The sequence below is a fragment of the Corapipo altera genome, unplaced genomic scaffold, assembly GCF_003945725.1.
Source record: "Corapipo altera isolate COAL_440 unplaced genomic scaffold, ASM394572v1 55, whole genome shotgun sequence".
NCBI lineage: Eukaryota > Metazoa > Chordata > Aves > Passeriformes > Pipridae > Corapipo > Corapipo altera.
The window spans coordinates 8,305,503-8,322,744 of record NW_020884882.1 but is presented as its reverse complement, the minus strand read 5'-3'; the positions used below and the strand labels follow the sequence as shown (position 1 = coordinate 8,322,744).

The 17,242-nt window shown below is 48.6% G+C and overlaps 1 protein-coding gene across 4 annotated transcripts in view; it reads right to left on the bottom strand.

The window, feature by feature from the left end:
• Nucleotides 1–2,424: 2,424 nt before the first annotated feature.
• The window catches only part of PLXNB1 (plexin B1), a 65,480-nt gene continuing 50,662 nt past the window's right edge, over nucleotides 2,425–17,242 (bottom strand). For all 4 annotated transcript variants that reach the window (XM_027640345.1, XM_027640344.1, XM_027640346.1 and 1 more), the window contains 17 exons: nucleotides 16,172–16,348; nucleotides 15,709–15,857; nucleotides 15,228–15,328; nucleotides 14,273–14,490; nucleotides 13,903–14,081; nucleotides 13,171–13,237; nucleotides 12,470–12,616; nucleotides 11,827–12,004; nucleotides 10,866–10,969; nucleotides 10,124–10,208; nucleotides 9,229–9,395; nucleotides 8,733–8,893; nucleotides 8,342–8,489; nucleotides 7,566–7,630; nucleotides 7,408–7,483; nucleotides 6,973–7,047; nucleotides 2,425–6,415 (listed from right to left, as the gene is read on the bottom strand). In XM_027640345.1, coding sequence (XP_027496146.1) covers nucleotides 6,311–6,415; nucleotides 6,973–7,047; nucleotides 7,408–7,483; nucleotides 7,566–7,630; nucleotides 8,342–8,489; nucleotides 8,733–8,893; nucleotides 9,229–9,395; nucleotides 10,124–10,208; nucleotides 10,866–10,969; nucleotides 11,827–12,004; nucleotides 12,470–12,616; nucleotides 13,171–13,237; nucleotides 13,903–14,081; nucleotides 14,273–14,490; nucleotides 15,228–15,328; nucleotides 15,709–15,857; nucleotides 16,172–16,348 — 2,202 coding nt within the window. In that variant the 3' untranslated portion in view covers nucleotides 2,425–6,310. The remainder of the gene's footprint in view (nucleotides 6,416–6,972; nucleotides 7,048–7,407; nucleotides 7,484–7,565; nucleotides 7,631–8,341; nucleotides 8,490–8,732; nucleotides 8,894–9,228; nucleotides 9,396–10,123; nucleotides 10,209–10,865; nucleotides 10,970–11,826; nucleotides 12,005–12,469; nucleotides 12,617–13,170; nucleotides 13,238–13,902; nucleotides 14,082–14,272; nucleotides 14,491–15,227; nucleotides 15,329–15,708; nucleotides 15,858–16,171; nucleotides 16,349–17,242) is intronic.

The following is a 17,242-nucleotide window of genomic DNA, read 5'->3' as shown; positions in this document are numbered from 1 at the left end:
AGACTTCAGTGAGAAAATAGGACCCAGAGGTAGTCAGTGTAGGACTCATCCTAGCACTAGGGTTGATGGACCTTTTGGGCAGTTCACTGGGCCCTGGTGCCCTTCTTGCTGCAAAGACAGGTCCATTCTTAGGCATGCAAGGCTTTACCTCCATCCACCCTAGCTGGATGGGAGTACTGGCAAAGGATGAAGAGTGTTGCTGTGCAACTTGGTACAGGAGAGGGAAACATACTTTTCTAGGCTTTGTGATAAAGGACAATTGGTGCTTCTAAGTCCTTCATTGCTTGACACCTTTATGTTAAATACAACTTATCTTGCTTTTGTCATTCAAATTATTTTGTGCAGAACCCACTGAATTGCTGCAGGTCTGGACTAGCTCAGAGAACTTCAGCCCAAAAACTGGTTCTGCCTGGTTTGTGAGAGCCATGGACAGGGAGCGATGATGCTTCACCTCTGGCCTGGACACCTCCACCTGAGCTGCACAGAACGGCACACAGAGCTCCCCAACACCGGTCATACCTTATGACACCTGGACATCCAGAGTGGCAGAGCTCACCAGAGAAACATACACCTTCATCTTCTGCACCAACACAGACCTACAAGCCCTTGCTGGGCGCAGCATCCCTGCAAGTCACAGCACGTACAAGCAGCACAAGCAGCCCTGTCGGCGCGCGGGTCGCTGAGCCCCAGGGCCCTGCGCAGACTCACCGTGCAGCAGCTCGAGGGCAGGGCACGCTGCTCCCTTTGTCATCTGGCTCCTTCTGGAGCTTCCCAAAGTGAGATACCAGCTGGTCCTGCTCTCCTTTTAGTCTGTACTGCCCTGGGAGGGGTGTCCTTGAGCAGACCAAACTCTTGTGCATCGCTGGATAGACATGGTGAGGAGCGGGGCAGGGTATCAGATCACAGCACCGCTTCTGGGAACAACCTTGGCTTTGGGATAGCAGGAGACCTCAGACAGCTGCGGTGGATTCACTTTACTGCTGGCCTCTCCCTGCCTCTCTGGCAGCAGGTCTGTCAGCTTGCTGTGGATCCAGAGTCTCCACAGCAACTATTTATAGCGGGAAATTCACAGCTCTACTGAGATGGAAACAGAAAAATCCTCCCCCTCTGCTCCACCATCCCCAGACCCAGAAACCATAGGGCCGCCTCAGTCTTCCCGTTGCTCCCAGTATGTCAGCAGAACTTACTACTGCAGCACCATCTACCTGACACAGCCATCCCCAGCCTGCGCCTGGCACAGCCCACCTGTGTGCCACACTGCCAGACCTGAGGCACCTCACCCTCCCCAGCAGTGCCCACATGCAGCCGAACACCATCACAGTATGGTGCTGGTGGCCACAGAGCCCACGCTGCCCCTGTTCCTGTCTCTAGAAAAGCAACTGCAGTAACGTCCTCCCTGCAGCCCTGGGGGAACCCGAGCATCCCAGCACCATGCAACACTGGGGAGGAAAGGGCCACACACAGTAAAAATCACATTTTTTCCCCCACTGCCACATGCCGTAGCCTCACACCGGAGCTGGGCATGGTCTGGCCTCCCCCTTGCTGGGGCCCTGGGCTCACACAGCTCAGGTTTCCTGGCTGAGGCTGCAGAGACCAAGCCTCAGCCCTGCAGTGAAGGGTTAACCCTGCCTCGCAGTAGCTCTGCTGCAGTTCCAGGCTGCCAAACCCAGGCCGGGGCCTCCCAGAGCGGTTCTCCCCCTGTCTGTGCCCCTCTGCTCTCACCTGCCTTCCCCCGCACTAAAAATACCAAGGGAGGGGGCAGAGGCTGCACCAGGCTGGGTACTGAGCTGTGCAGGGCAGCACGGGGGGGACAAGTGGTGTGTGACCCCTAAAAGGCAACAAGAAGACACAGAGTACAGAGAGGAGGGACTAAAAGAGAGGGAGAGGCAGACTCTATCCAAAACTCTGCTAGTAAAGGAAGTGGGGGGTGAAGAAGAAAAGAGGATAGATGGGCCAGGAGCCAGCTCTCTGTCTGGGAAGAATTGTGTAATTCATTTAGAATTAAGTTGTTTTGGTAATTTAGGAACACTGTTTTCTGCCTCATGCTGGTGAACAACAGTGACCAACATAAACTGTAGCTTCAGCGACCCTTACCCACAGTGGGAGATCACAGCCAGAGCTACCACGTGCCCTCAGTGCCAGCCTAACAGAGTGTCTGTGGAGGGAGGCTGCCTCCTCCTGCAGGCAGGGATGGTATTTGAGCTCTGGAAACTGCAGAAGCACTGGGATCTAGGTGGAAGGTAGCACAAGATTATCTTGAAGAAAGATAGCCTATGGAGGGGGCAGGACGGTAAGGCCCCACTTTCCTCACACAGCTCCCAGGTCCTGGTGCTCAGGAGTACATGGCTTCCACTTGGGATGAAAAAAGAGGCAAATACATTCTGGGTAATTGCATCATCATGCAACACAAGCATGACACAGAGGTTGTATATTAAAATTTATTGAATTATTGTGTAAGAATTCTCTTTATTAAAATCATTTGGACTCTAAACTGATTATTTACAGACAAAACCTCTTATATCACCAATAGATTCCTACATCTCAGAACAGTATCTACAAACAGTTATTACACTATGTAACAAAATTCAGATTTTTTTCAAGCTTTTTATATTAATTATTAATTCCAATTTGAGAAAGACAGTACCTTGGGTGCTCTGAGCAGAACTCAAGGTGTGGCAGGGCATAAATGCAGGTCAGGCCATACCTTAACAGACAGACAGACACCAAGTCACAAGGCTGGGAGAGGGCAGAGTCACCAGGACAGAGGACTGGGAAAAAGACTATTAGAGCAAATGCCCTGGGTGTTCTGGAAACCAAAAGAATCATCCCCACAAGAAAGGCACACACACACACACAAAAAAAAGCAGCATCTGGCTGCAACTGGGGCACACCCTGAAAAAGAAACGGCATTCCACCGAGGCAGCAGCATCCGAGAACCCTCTATTTTCATTTAAAGAAAAATTAGCCATCATTTCTACAAACACACAAAACCTTTCAGGTACAGCCTAAATTTGCCACCAGACAGATGAAAGCAAGAGCTCTCACATCTACATCACGTGGGTGCCAGCTACGCTTTGTCACGCCAACAGGAGAGACATTCAAATACACTAACGGAGATTTATCTTAATACTGATCAGTTCTCAGCCTTTCACCCAGACCAGGGCAGAAGCAAGTTCCTCTCTCTGACTGCAGTACTAAATAAAGCTGGATGCCTGCCACTCATCACTGTTCTGAGGGTCCCATTAGAGCAGCCACATCCCCTCACTGTGCCTGTATCCCGCAGGAGGGGATCGGCCGTGGTGGCAGGGCTCTCCCTGCTGGTGCCCACAGAACTTGCTACCTGTAGTCAAACGGGAACACCCAGTGAGAATTCTCTGTCCTTGAGCAGGAACGTTCATCTCCAGAGTGTCTGACAAGCTGGTTGTGGAATCAGGCAGAGACAGGAGAAAACTTAGAAGGATCGCAAGGAATAAATAAATAAGTCTTCCCTGCAATAGGGAATTTCATAATAAAACCTGTTTTGTGCAAATTTAAATGCAACAGAACCCTGTTGTAGTAATGGATTTTGCCACAGGAGAGGGGCATGGACGGAGAGAAGAGGGGCCATGCCTAAACATCCAAGTTGATCCCAGCGAGGGGCCTTCAGTGCATGTCTGTAGGGGAGGAGGATGCTGGTATCGAGAACACCGAGGACAGATGGAATGGGAAGAGAAGGGCACTACCAGCTTTCCACCCTCACTGCACCTGTGCTGGGCAGTGTCTCCTATCCAGCCATGCAAGGACAAGCTGAAGATGTTAAATAAGTCAATCACCTATGTTTAACTCTATTTTTAACTCTTCATTATTGCTCTAATAAAAGCAGACTTTCACAGATACACTGGGAGAAAGCAGATCACTTCCAACATCCAGAAGCACTACTGAGAAGCAAGGAGGATGTGGATGCCAGCGTGAGGTGGATTGAGAATTAAGCCTCAAGCCACCATGTTCTGGGAAAACGCAGAGATAATTCTGCAAAAACAGGGGCAGACATTACCAGTCTGCAGAGCCAGAAATCCAGCAGAGAGCCTGTGGCTCCTGCCAGACACTCAGTGAGCTGGAGAGGCCAAAAACTAGGCCTTGCTGCCTGGGGCAGAAAGTCCATCCGCCAACACACAAGGGGATGACGCTACTCCACCACTATACCTGCACCTGCCTCAAACCAGGGAATCACCTCCTGCAGTTCCTAATGGAATGGGCTTTACATGCATCGTGTTGGCTTTTTCCGATCCTTTCCTCCACCCAGCTTTTCTGGGGCCAATTTAACCAGATTTGGTCAGGACAGAGGTTTTAGAGGTGCTAAGTTCCCATAAATTTTGTGGAAATGGGTGGTCAGGCAGGAGTGAGATTCAAGCTGGTCATCACCTCGAGGAAGAGAGGCAAACTCTGACCCCCCCTTTCTGCTTGGCAGCAGCCAGCCAGCTACCCTATTGCTCTGTACAGCAGGATGGCAGCAGAAGGTGACACAGGAATGTTGGTCATACTCAGCACACAAAGTACTGCTGAGAGAGGGTCACAGGAGAGCTGGCTGTGTAGGAAGAGAGGCCAGGATCAGCCTGTTTTATACTGCTCCAAGAACAGTTTTGCAACTGCACAGCACTTGCACAAAGCCACAGGGCTGATGGGACAGGCCTGGAATTACTGCTATATGCAATGTAAAGAGAGGCAGGGACATGATCCTGCCCTGTGCTAGCTCTGCTATCTCCTGGCCCACACAATCACCACCTCAGGGAAGTGACAGAGGAGTCAGACCTGTCTACCTGCCCTAGGAATGCAGGACATCAGTGTGGAATTAGCAGCAGAGGAGGAAGAGAATGAGTAGGGCACCCTTATAAATAGAGATTGACTCCCAGAAGGGCAGAGGACTCTCTTCACAAAGTGGAGGAACTAAGGAAGGAGCAGTGAGGAGCTGCCCCACAACAGCTGCCAACTAACTGTGCTTGTGCCTGCTCCAGCCTCTCCTTCCATACAAGAATCATTCCCATTTGCGGGACACCTGACCCTCCTTGGGACAATGCAGTTGTGCTTCACAGCTCCTTGAAGTTTACAGCTCCCCAAAGAACTCTTGTATGTGCCATGATAGGAGAGTTTGGGAAGCGGAGCTGAGAATAAGGTGTAAGGCAAGCCTAACAGAAGAGCACACAGAGAGTCTGGAACTGATCCATGGGGAACAGAGAGCTGCTGGTACGACAACGGAGACACCTATGAGTTATCCCTGCAGACAAAGCAGTGGAGAAAACTGCTCCAGTGCTGACAGACGTTTGTCAGTAGAAGTGCACAGAGATACTTCTCCAAGAAAAGCTTTGTCTCAAAGCCACAAAGTTACACATTCTCCTTTAGCATTTAAATACATTAACTTTCTGAGGGTATTTACAAGTCCAGTTCAGAGCAGCAGAACAGCTGGACACCAAAGGAAGGGGGCGTGGCACAAGGCATTTGTTGTGCTTTTCCAAAGAGCAGGGCAATCTCTGACCACAAGGAACCAGGAAGACAGATCCGAGTTGGGTCAGTGGAGACCGAGGCGAGCCAGGCAGCAACTCTCACATGCTGAATTTGTCCTGAGGGGAAGGGTGAGGGGGTGCTGTTCATTTACAGTGGCCCCCTGGGCAAGCGCACATGCTAGGGAGCATGTTACAGCCAAGCAGGTGCCACACATGAGCTGTCAGAGACCAGAGTACTGGGGAGCAAGAGACCTTTGCCTTTGGACATCTCCTTCCCACATCCAACATCTGGAACCAGCAGGGGCATTGCTGTCAGGAGTTTCTCAGGTAGGACACCGCAGAAGTGCTCACTAGCTGGGGACAGAGGTTATTACAGCAGTCAGCCCAGGGAAAGCTTCCTGATCCCCACTGAAGCGAGCAGGTGCAGCAGGGAGTGTCCCAGCACTGGCGAGGGCATCCATGGACTCCACAGACACAGTGCTTGGTGTTGTCACCTGGCTCTTCAACAACGTGGTTTGGAAACTTGGCACATTCACGTAACGTCTGTAGGAAGGACCTGTGTGGCCCCGCAACAGTCTCTGCCAGGGAAAAACCAAAGTTTGTCCTTTTTTGTTTTGTTTTGTTTCGCTTTTAAAAAGAAAAAAAAAACCTGTAAAAAAATATTCTCTGAGATGCAAGGACGCTTGTACTTTGTACTGCCTTGGCCATCCCTGCTCATGTCACCCGCAGGTTCCTTGGACAGTCTGGTTCCAATGGCAGCAGGACACCCTGTGTATAAACTAGGATGAGCACTGTCCCCGTTCAGCCAGGGGAGAGCAGTCTGTCTGTGCCTGTCACAAATCTGTGACTTTATTCTCCACAGCTGCTGCAATCTGTTGCAGTCTATATCCGAGCTGCATCTTCTGTGCCGTTGGGTCTTCTTCCAAGGCAGTAATGATCTGCAACAAGACAGAGCTCACTGGCAGCCTTTCTCCAGCACACAACACTCAACCAGCTCAATTCCATGCTGGAATTCAGCATGTTCAAGTCCAGAGTAGGTATGTAGTAATTAAATCTCAAATTAACCACAGAATAGGTATTCTAGATTCATTCTAATGACTTATAAACATCATAGGGCAAAAAGAATGCTAAAATTCTCACCTGAAAATTAAGTCCTCAGTAAATTAATCTGAACTAACTGCATTTCATTTTGAAGTAGAGTTTTTGAGTATTGGAGTAAAAAAAAAAAGCGTACATGAAATCCCAACAGCCTCCAAGTTAGAGGTAAGTTCTTTTTGGTGATTTCCTCTGTCTCTCTTTCATAAGAATTGATAAAGTGTTAAGTGATAATTGAAATGATAAGTGTTACTCATGACATGAGTTACACATGCCAATGAAACAATACACAGTGTTGTAATAGTTTGGCTGCTCTTAATTGTTAACTGTTTTGTAGTTTTTTTGTTTGGATGGTAAAAGGAGAAGGGCATGTTCATACCTGCTGAAAACACGCACTCACCTGGTCATAGTACTTATTGATATATTTGTACAATTCATGTAGAGCCACCAGGGAATTGAGGTCACCTGAGTAATTCTGTGTATAAGAGAGGAAATGAGACAAAACTGTGAGACACCTAACAATTGTTCGTCTAAATTCTGTGTCCTCACAACTCATTAGGAAATGTGCCCATTGCACAAAGCAACAAGAAAGGGAACTCACCAGCAGATCCTAGCAAAGGAAAAATCATATGTACTCCTTGCCCTGAACCCTTGACTACACTTTTCTCTTCAGGGGCCCTTGCCTTCCCTGTGATGCAAAGCAGCCACTGGGAACAGTCAGTAGGTCTGAGCAGAAATGTACACTCAACTGGAATATCTCTCATCCTTGCATTAATAACTCTCTCTTAGATGCACAGGTGAGAGGCCAGATGACTTCTGAAATAATTTTATTTACCCGTGATAGCTCAGCCAGGGCAGAGTTCATCTCCTGGTCACTGGCAGAGATGGTCTGACGAATGTCCGCATAATACCTAGACAGTGGTACACAGGCAGTTAGTGTGTGGTTCCTCCTTCTCACTGCTCAACCTACGACTCCTCACATCCATCACTCACCTTTCCACCATCTGCTTGTAGCGAGGAATGTCCCGGGCATAAAGCAGCTTATTGATCGGAGAGTCCTTGAACATCCAAAACCAGAATTGATTATGAAAAGCTCCTTCATCATGCTGTGGACTAATCTCAGCAGGTAACACCATCACTATTTTCTGTCATTTGTTCAGGATCAGGAATTTTTTGTCCTCTGCATGGAGAGGCATTTCAAGTAGCAGGCTCTCTTCTAATAATACAGTCTGAGGAACCCTGAGATGTGATGGTGAGATGTGTCTGGGATCTCTAGTCCAGCCTTCGAACTTGGAGCTGGGTGATCACCAGTATGAGATCACATTGGCTATGGCTTTGCATAGCTGATGCCTGACATCCTCCAGAGATCCACCCATCTCATCTCTGGTGATCTGTGCAGGACTGTTCCACCATAGGCACAAGGTGAGTAGTGGTGGTAGAAAGTTTTTCTAATGGCCACCCTGAATGTCCCAAGCTGCACCCTGTGACCCCCACTGTCTGCCACAGCCAACTAGAGTTCAGCTCTGTCCCCCAAGTAGCTCTAAGCTGCAAATAAAGAGCACTTCTCAACAACTTCTTGTTGATAAACAAAACCAGCTCCTCCCTCCTCTCTTCCCAGGAGTCCCCATTATTCTCCAGTGGCATATGGAAGTAAAAATGAGCCTGGCTTGCTCGTGTTTCCATGATGCAACATAAACATTATTGCCTTCCTGGGGCAGGACTGCTCAACTCTCTGTGCCTACCGTGCTCCCTTCTCCCTCTGTACTCACCCGCCCTAACTTATGGTCAGCTATTGTACAGGAGTCCATGAAGGTCTGTGCAATGACCAGCAGCACAGCATCCACATTATCCGACGTCTGCACATCAAAGACAAACTGGGGATTCTTGATGATGTTGATCCAGAACCGTAGGGGCAGGCTGCAGAGAGAAGTGCAACAGGGCATCAGCAAAAGTAGCAACTACAGTCCCAAAAGATGTTCTGTGTGTTACTGCATCTTTCAGCTTTGTTCTCCCAGCAAAACCAGCTCTTTACCCCAATGCTCTTCTGCCCTGCACTCCCTTTTGCTCCTCCTCAGCAGACAGAGGTGGCTGTCACTTCGCAAGTGATCAGCTTCAGGCAAATTAGCGGTGCCTCCTCTGGGGCCCTCAGGAGCACCCTACCTGTTTGTCTTCCAGATATGGATGGTTTCAGGGTCTGAAATCCCGTAGTGTATGGCCTGCTCATCCAAGAGGTCAAAAAAGTATTTGACTGCTAGAGGGACAGGGCGGTTGGTACTGAGGATCACCTGGAACAAGTCGTCCACAAACTTCTGCAAAGTGCCCTGTGGAGAACCGAGCAGGACAGAGTCAGAACAGAGGAGAGTGGAGAACCCAAGCCTCACACAAACGAGAGGTCACCCTCTTCTGCTCATGAGCTCCCCTCACCCATCCAAAGGTACCTCAGACCCACTGCAGAAAGGAGGCCCCAGTGGTTTGTGGAAGAGCGGGCAGGGAGAAGCTCATGAGCAAAGCAAAACATGGAGGGAAGTCAGATGTACTCAGAGACACTGCACGTAGAGGGGGCTGCTTCATCCTCATACACATCCCTGTAATCTCTGCCAGGGGATACGAAGGGAGGCAAGATCCCAAGCACAACACAGTCTGTGCTTCTTCTCACCTTCATTGAGAGTAGACGTGTCAGATAGATCTCCGGGATTGCCTTGGCTCGCTCCCGATCTCTTAAGCTCCCACGCCGATGCTTGGGAAGCTCTGGCTCTTCTGTTGGTTTTACAAGGTGCCAAAGTTTGATCCCACCTTCATCTGCATCCTCCAGCATTGGTGTTTCTAAATCAACCAATTATTTACAGATCAGTGTGGGTCCTCTCACAATGGAGCTTGGCCAGGTGAGCCCCAAGGAAGCAAGATTTCCCAATATGACAGAAACACAAATGGGAAGAAACCTCTGGAGGCCTCTATCCAGCCTTCTGCACAGAGTACAACCACTGCTAGCACTAGCAACTAGAAGGTTGCCTTTGTCCACCCAAAACCTTCAAGGTCCTGGAAACTTCCCCAGACAGATATCTCCCACTACCCCAATGGTCTGTTTCAGGGTTTGTTGAAGGTTTTTTTCCACATCCAGTTTGAATCTCTTAAGCTGTAGACTGTGGCTATTGTCCCTCATGCCACAGGAGTATCCCTGGAGCTGTTTACTCTGCCAGGCAGTAAGGGAACTGGCTGGTATCCCATCACCATCCTCGGCCCATGCTGAGCACCTGAGGATATTAAGATTTCTACAAGTTGCAGACTACAGTAAGCCCTGGTGAGTCAGAATTAGAGAATTGTGCTTGTCCTACATTTCCACACCCAGACCAGCTTTCCTCTGCTCTCACAGTTTTCTGCTTTTCTCTCATCTCACCTGCCCAAGCTCTCACATTTCCTGACAATCCTATGAGGGTCCAAAGCATGTGTCAGCCTTCTGTAGCAGCATAAAGCTGGGGCTATGGCAGGAGACTTATCCCACTAAATAGCAAGTGCTCTAAAATCATTTTATGAAAACAAGACATCAAACTCACTCTCTCCTGGGATGTAATCCTGATTCTCCCTATGGATGTGCTTTGTCAGGCGTGGGACCAGTGCTACTGTTGCTCCATCAGGCACCTGCACACAAGCAAAACAATGACTTTCAAAACAAATGGCACGTGTTCCTCATCAGCTCAGCAGGCAAGTGCTTGTAGACCAAAACAGACCATACCATTACTAGAAAAAGGGATAGAAAGAGGAATTTTGGTGCACCATCACTGTCTTTCCTGATGGTGAGAAAATCTTGTCTGTACCAATTAAATAACTGACTTGTAAAGTACAATGAAGATAATACTCAGGGACTGAGGTTATTCACGTCTAGAACATGTTGATGACATATTGGTGCAACATGTGACACGTTGGTGCAAGGTAATTAAAAAACTCCCTCTTTCCATTCCTAGAAGCTACTTTGCAGGCCAGTGCATCATCACCTGCTAACTCATCTGGACTGGAACATGAACAGATCCAGCACATCACTGCAGCAGCCACCAGGCGTGGACTTGTGCATCTCCTTCCAAGCTCCACACCTGCCCACATCTCAGGCACAGCTTAAGGACAGGGCTGCGCTTGCTTAAGTCAGAGTGCAGGCCACAGCACTAACCTAATTTGAATATCATGCTGCAAGAAAGGTCCAGCCTTTTGACAGTGACCCACCAGGAGCCAGAGCCACAAATAGAGCATGACAGTGATGGAAGATGAGAACAGAGACAAGGCAATGGCAGACTGAGTTCTGACCTTGTAATGCTGAAGAGTGTTCAGACGTTTCCAAGTCCCTTGAACAACAGATGTCACATCCTCATCGGACAGTATCAGATGACCTGCCAGCCCTGATCTCCACTCTACAGCCACCCAAACACAGAAAATGAACAGATTAAGTGTTAATTCGAGGTATCATCTGCTTCAGCCTGGCTGACCTCATTACACATCCTCTGATTCTCATCAACCTTTACCCGTGGTATTTCACAGACAACAAAACCTGAGCAAGTGCCTGCAACAATGCTGTCCTGCAGTCACAGGACAGTCTCTCTCTGAGCACAGGGACAGGTGGCCTCATGGCCTCCCAGGTTCCACCTGTCAAGTTCCTACAAATTCTGTCAGACTGTGACTCTTCAAGCAGATGGTTCAAATGACAAATATGCACCCATAGTTCTTATCAGCTACTATTTCCTCAGTACCTTCTCATTTCTAAATGTCACCACTATTCAGCAACAGCAAAGAATGAAGAAGATGGAAAACAGTGGTTTCCCTCACAATGTAAGTTCTACCATTCATTAAGTACTGTGGGCAAAACCCTTGCTGACAGATTACTGAGAGGCTGTCATTGACTTCATTGCCAGGAAGAGCCAGTCTCTGACCACAGCATCTTTGCACTGCACTCAAATCCACCTCCTCTCCTACACATTTTCTGTACTTTTTTTCTATATCTCCTTGCCCAAGCTATTGCTATGGTCTGAGTCTGGCAAAGAACACCATGAAATGGAATGAGCTGAACCCAACTGCCTCCTTCCAACTCCTGCTTCTTGCTGTTACAGCCCCTTTCCTGCATCATGCCCTGTTGGGTCCAGCCAGAGCATGAGATCCTTGGTCAGTGGCTCTGGACAGCCAGCAGAGAACAACAAACATCACTGTGCACAGATACCCAACCATCACTCCTCCACTTCCTCACTGATTTTTGGCACCAAAGAGTTCTGCTCACCGAGGTCCAGGGTGTCTGGGTCTGGCCGGTGGCAGTATGGTGTCCCTTTGTAGATCTGATCTAGGATTTTCTCCTTCACCTGTGTTATGGTATCACAGTCCAGCACTTTTGCAGAAATCCCTTGGGAGTCTTCTGCCCCTCCTGCACCAACTCCTGCTTGTGTCAAAGCATTTAAGGTCTGTGGAAGAAAAGGTCACAGTTACTCAGCTGATAAGATTATATCTGGCACATTTACACCTTTGGTAGTTGGCATTCAGTCAAGTTAACAGCTGTCCTTTCACTGAGAGTTTCAGAAAAGAAAACATTACAAATGTTAAACACCCTGTTCTCAGTCTTGTGTCAAGAGCTGGAAGCCAGTTCAACAGCACTGGGGAGGAGCTTCAAAGCACCATCAGCAATGTCATCCCCTTATTTCCAGACACAGAGCACAGCACATACACCAGATTACTGTGGTGAAGGTTCCTATAAGCCTAGGGCAAAAGCACCGGATTTAGCAGAGCTCTTGCTCAACTGTGGACCTGTGCTGCTGGGACAAACCTGGCTCCCAAGAGACAGCATCAGGATGCTGCACTTCCACCTCTGTAATGGGAGCAGAGACATTCAGCCCTGTCATACTTGAGAGGACAGAAGATCTGGTGCTTACCAGAGTCCGGTACTCCAGGTCCTCTCTCAGAAGGCGGTTGTCATTCAGGGTATATTTGGCTTTCCCTGTCACCCAGTCAACTGGCCCTTTGTCCACCTGGTGCTTGATTCCTCGAAATAGCATGTAAAGGGGCTCCCCAACAGAATCCTGGCAATGGAAAGGAAGGAGAGAAATTCAGCTTGCTCCTCCCAGCAGAGCCCAATAGCTTTGAAACATGGACACCAAGCAGAGGGGGATCAAGACTGAGGATACAGCAGCTGAGCCACAGCAGGCAAAGACAGAGCCTGTGGCAACAGCTCCTGCTTCATGCAAAGGGAAGCGTCAGCTACCAGGGAGATGCACACAACCAAAGCACTGCTCTGCCTCTGTGTAACTCATCTGAGTGCCACCCCCTCTCCAAGGAAAGGAATTAAACCAGCATCTGTCCTCTCTGTGTACAGATCAGCCTGTGGCCAGTGCGTTTCAAAATAAAGGAGCTACATTGAGCCCTCCATGACCTGGAGAGACATCCTGGAAACAATGAGTGCTGTAAATGCTGATTTAAGCATCCCTGTTCCCAGTGAACAGCCCGGCTCTCTTATTCCTCACCCTGAAATACAGGGTGACTCTGGCACTGCTTCAGCTGAGTGAGGCACAAAGCAAAGCTGTGGCTGCCTGCCCTCTGTTGGCCCCTCTACACCACGACGGGACAAAGAGCTCACCCTCACAAAGGCGTACAGGCAGATGGACATCCAGTTGGTTAACAGCTTCTCTACCACTGTTTCTGTCCTGAAAGAGAGCATCAGGTTGGTCACAGGAATATGGTGCAGAGCAGGGGGAGATTTGGAGATAAAGATTCTTCCCTTTGAGAAAAGAGCACACTAAATAATGACACAGGGTGAAGGGAGAGAAAAAAAAAGACGTTAGAGAGCAGTAAGATTAATGCTTTTGACATCAGTTACTGAAAGCTCTTTTCAGCCTGAAGGAGGCACCAAATGACAGAAGAGGAGAGACAAGAAGCAGGAGACAGAGGAAAGCCTCTGGTAGTTCCCAAACAAGGGAAATTTTTTCAGGACGGACCAGACAAGGGGCTAATGGGGATCTGAATATGGGAGATATCTCAGTTTAGCTTCCAAACATGGCTTGACCAGGGACCTCTAAACAACAAAGTGGGATCAGGAGACTTGGCAGAGCCCTAGTACCTGAACACAAGGTACACAGCAACTTCAAAAGAAGAAGGATTTGGGGCAGGCAACTCCAGCTTCCTATTCTTTCTATACCTTTCTTGCTCTATTCCCTGCCTGGAGAGAGGGGTGTCATTGTTACAGCTTCCTCCCATTCAGTGTATGGTCTCACAGCTGCAGCCTATGCCACGATGTTGTCCTACTCATGGGGGTTTCAGAGCTGGACAGAAATGCTCTGTCCCCTCAGGCAACCATGGCTGGCTCACTCACCTCCGCAGCATCAGCTTGGGGTTCTTGGCCACGTACTGCTCCACAAGGTCATTCAGGAGCGTTTTGAGGATGTCAGTGAAGTACTCCAGCTTCCCATGCAGTGACACCGTGAGCAGTGATGCCACATAGGCCCGGTCTCTCGGAGAGAAAGTGCGCTGGATTTCCAGAGTGTGGATGAACTGGTGGGGAGAGAGATAAGCCAGTGTGTGAATCTGCTGAAAACAAGGCAGTTACAGCTGCTGGCTCTTGGAAGAAGTGGTGCTGCAGGGAGCTATTGAGGAATGAACCTTAATAGACACTGCCCACTTTCTGCTGGCAGTGACGGGGCCCTGGTGCCAGAGAAGGCTGCAAGCAGAGAGAGGGACATTACCTTGGTGAGGAAAAGCTTGCTGTTGAGCAGGTTGGAGAGCTGGACCAAGCCCTGCTCCACTGTTTGCCGCCGGCACTCAGGGATGTCCAGGTCCCTTTGCAGTGGTGACTCACGATGGCCCGGGAAGAAAATGCGTTCTGCATAGGACTTGTAGTCCAGGAAGGGGATCCCTGTGCCCACAAGGTCACTTGTGAGGTCCATCATCTCAGTCATCAGGTCTGAGGGAAAGGAAACGCCCATGAGGTTGACACAACTGACAGGATCACACAACTGGTGGTGCAGAGCATGAGGTGAGTGCAGGAACCAGGGCCAGCAGGATGGGACTGAGAAAGAGGAAGGATGTTTCCTGTCAGGAAGAGGCACATGGGGGTCTCATTGCTAGAACATTTAAAACTAGAGTAGGCAGCGGGAGAAAATGCATGAGTAAAGTTCCAATCAAGGGCTGGCTCCCAGTTTTTTAACAAGGAAGCCACTGTTCAGCACACATCTGTGGTTACAGCCATAACCTACAGTAGAGAGTATTAGACTTCCTGCTCCTCACTGCTTCCCACATTAGTTGGGATTACAGCTGGAGTCACCTGCAGAGCTTCAGAGCCCCAGGTCTCCCACAGCTGTAAGCAGCTCAAGTACAAGGTTTGCAGGCCCAGAACATGGGCTGCAAGAGACTGGGCTAGTAGATATCATTAAGATCTCTTCAAGAGTGCTGCCTTGACCTTTAGCTCTTCATCTGAGTCTGGAGGACGGACTGGAGAATGAGAGGGGTTTGTATAGATCACTGTGCCCTGAATTAAGGAAAAAATAGGCAAGAATTTTGCTATATGTTTCAATGCACTGGTGCAGGTATTGCCTGCCCTGAGTTACACAGACAAGTACACAGGAATGGGAAGAAAGGTAGGGCTGAGTGGTTTCTTAAGCTTCCCTGAAGCTGCAAGAACCTAGGAGCTCACTGACTGACCTGTGAATTCCTTTTTGCATCTGTCCCGAACACTTGTTTCCAGATTTTCCAGCTGGATTTGAACTTTCTTGTAATCCCTCAGAGCCTGTTTGCTCTTCCTCCTGCAATAAGAAGCAGAATTGTTCCCAGTGGCACTGACCCAGGGACTGTCCTTGCCAACTGTTGTGTTGCTGCCAAAGGCTCCAGGGCAGTTGGTGCTGAGGCAATTTCCAGCGAACATCATCTTTGCAGGATGCCAAACAGTGTTCCATAAACTAGATGTGTCTCTTGGAGCACCCATTAGGTGTGGGCTCTGAATAAACCACGCTGCAGGCTGTGACCAACAGGTGCCTGGTGCCTCCCACATCCAACACCACCAGGGGCTCAGAATTTGGCACAAAATAAAGAGAACTAAGACCTTGTTTAGGCCCAAGATGTACACACTTGGTCACATCCACTGAAAAATGTTGTGAGGAACTTATACAATGCCAGAGTTTCTTACCTGTATATGAAGACAATGACCAGAACAATGAGAGCCACAAAGGAGGCACCAACACCCAAACCAATCTGTGCCTCCAGCGGGAAGGTGAGCTGGCTCTCTGTGTCGTACTGCACTCGGCCCAGGAGGAAGTTCAGGTTTCCCATCTGTACCTATAAGAAAGCGTGTGACACAATGTAAGATCAGTGCAGGAAGGAAATACAAAGTCATAGGGCTTCTCCAGAATGGGCACAAGTGGCACACAGCTCCCCAGCAAAGCTGTCCCACAGTGCAACTGAACCCAGCTATACTGTTTGCTTTCAAGGAACATTGGGCACGTAAGATTAGCGTTGAGAACAAGAGCAGCTCCTTGCTATCCCCCCTGTCCTTCACCAGGGCTTCTAGCTTTCCTCACTTCCCATCCCACTCCCACTTCCCGCTTGTGCTTCAAGAAACAGGATTTTTTGCAGTGCTGCTGATTCCCTACCGTGAACTCTGGGAGCAAGTCTGTGCCCTCCCGCTTCGTGCGGTGCCGCGGAGCTGGCTGCTCGGAGGGGGGCTCACAGTAGAGATGATTCCTTGTTAGAGTCTTCACCACACAGATTCCTTCCCCAATCATAGCCATAACTTCATCCTTGGAAATAGCCAGATCTAGATTTTCCCCCTGCAACGGACATGGAACAGCACATCAAAACAGGGGAAAAAAACAACTCTGTATTTCCATGACTCCCGAGAAGACAGAGAAAACCACTACTATGGGATGAAAGCAGCCTTTTTTCTTCTCTAATTAGGCTCACATCTGAATTGGCTGCAGGAGTTAATTTTGTAAGCTAAAACATTCACTTGCATACAATTTAGATTACAGCTTTAGGACCCGTAGCATGCTGCATAAGTACAGTTATAAATAGCCTGTCCTCTTAAGGCTCTTCAGCCACAGAACAGCTAAGCTCAACTCTTCCCTCTGTGTGTATATTTAAAAAGATAGTCTCGTGTCAGTTAACTCATACACCCAGGTGAATCAATCAATGCCTTGCAAAGGTGTAACACATCTATGCTATTGCTCTTATCTGCTGCTTTAATTTTTGGGGGCTTAAGACTTCTTCTTTTTTTAATAAAACCATGCTAACCGATGTTAATTACATTCTTATGTTTCAATGCTTTCTAAACCCACAGCTCTGTCAGCATATTCCAACAGGATGGCTGATCAACCTCCTTGCTCTTTGGAAGTTCTTTTTCAGTCTTCTCAAACTGCCCTACTTCTCCAACGTGCATTCAAACCCCAATGGCATCAGTCTAGACATTTCTAGACTCGTACGTCCTCACAGTTTTTACTTATGCAAAAAAAGAGCAAGTGGAGAAACTGCATCTCCAGCTGTAGCCATTAGTTTTCTTAATGAGTGTTGGACTAGAAAGTACCTTTCCATACAAAAGAAAACTTGGAGTTTTTTTTTCCACATGTACAATAAAAACATCAGCCACTCTGCACTTCCATGTCATAATTAAAGAGTGATTTTCCTGCCTGCACCTAGTAAGGTCTTCCCTACTGGCAAGATTCTTT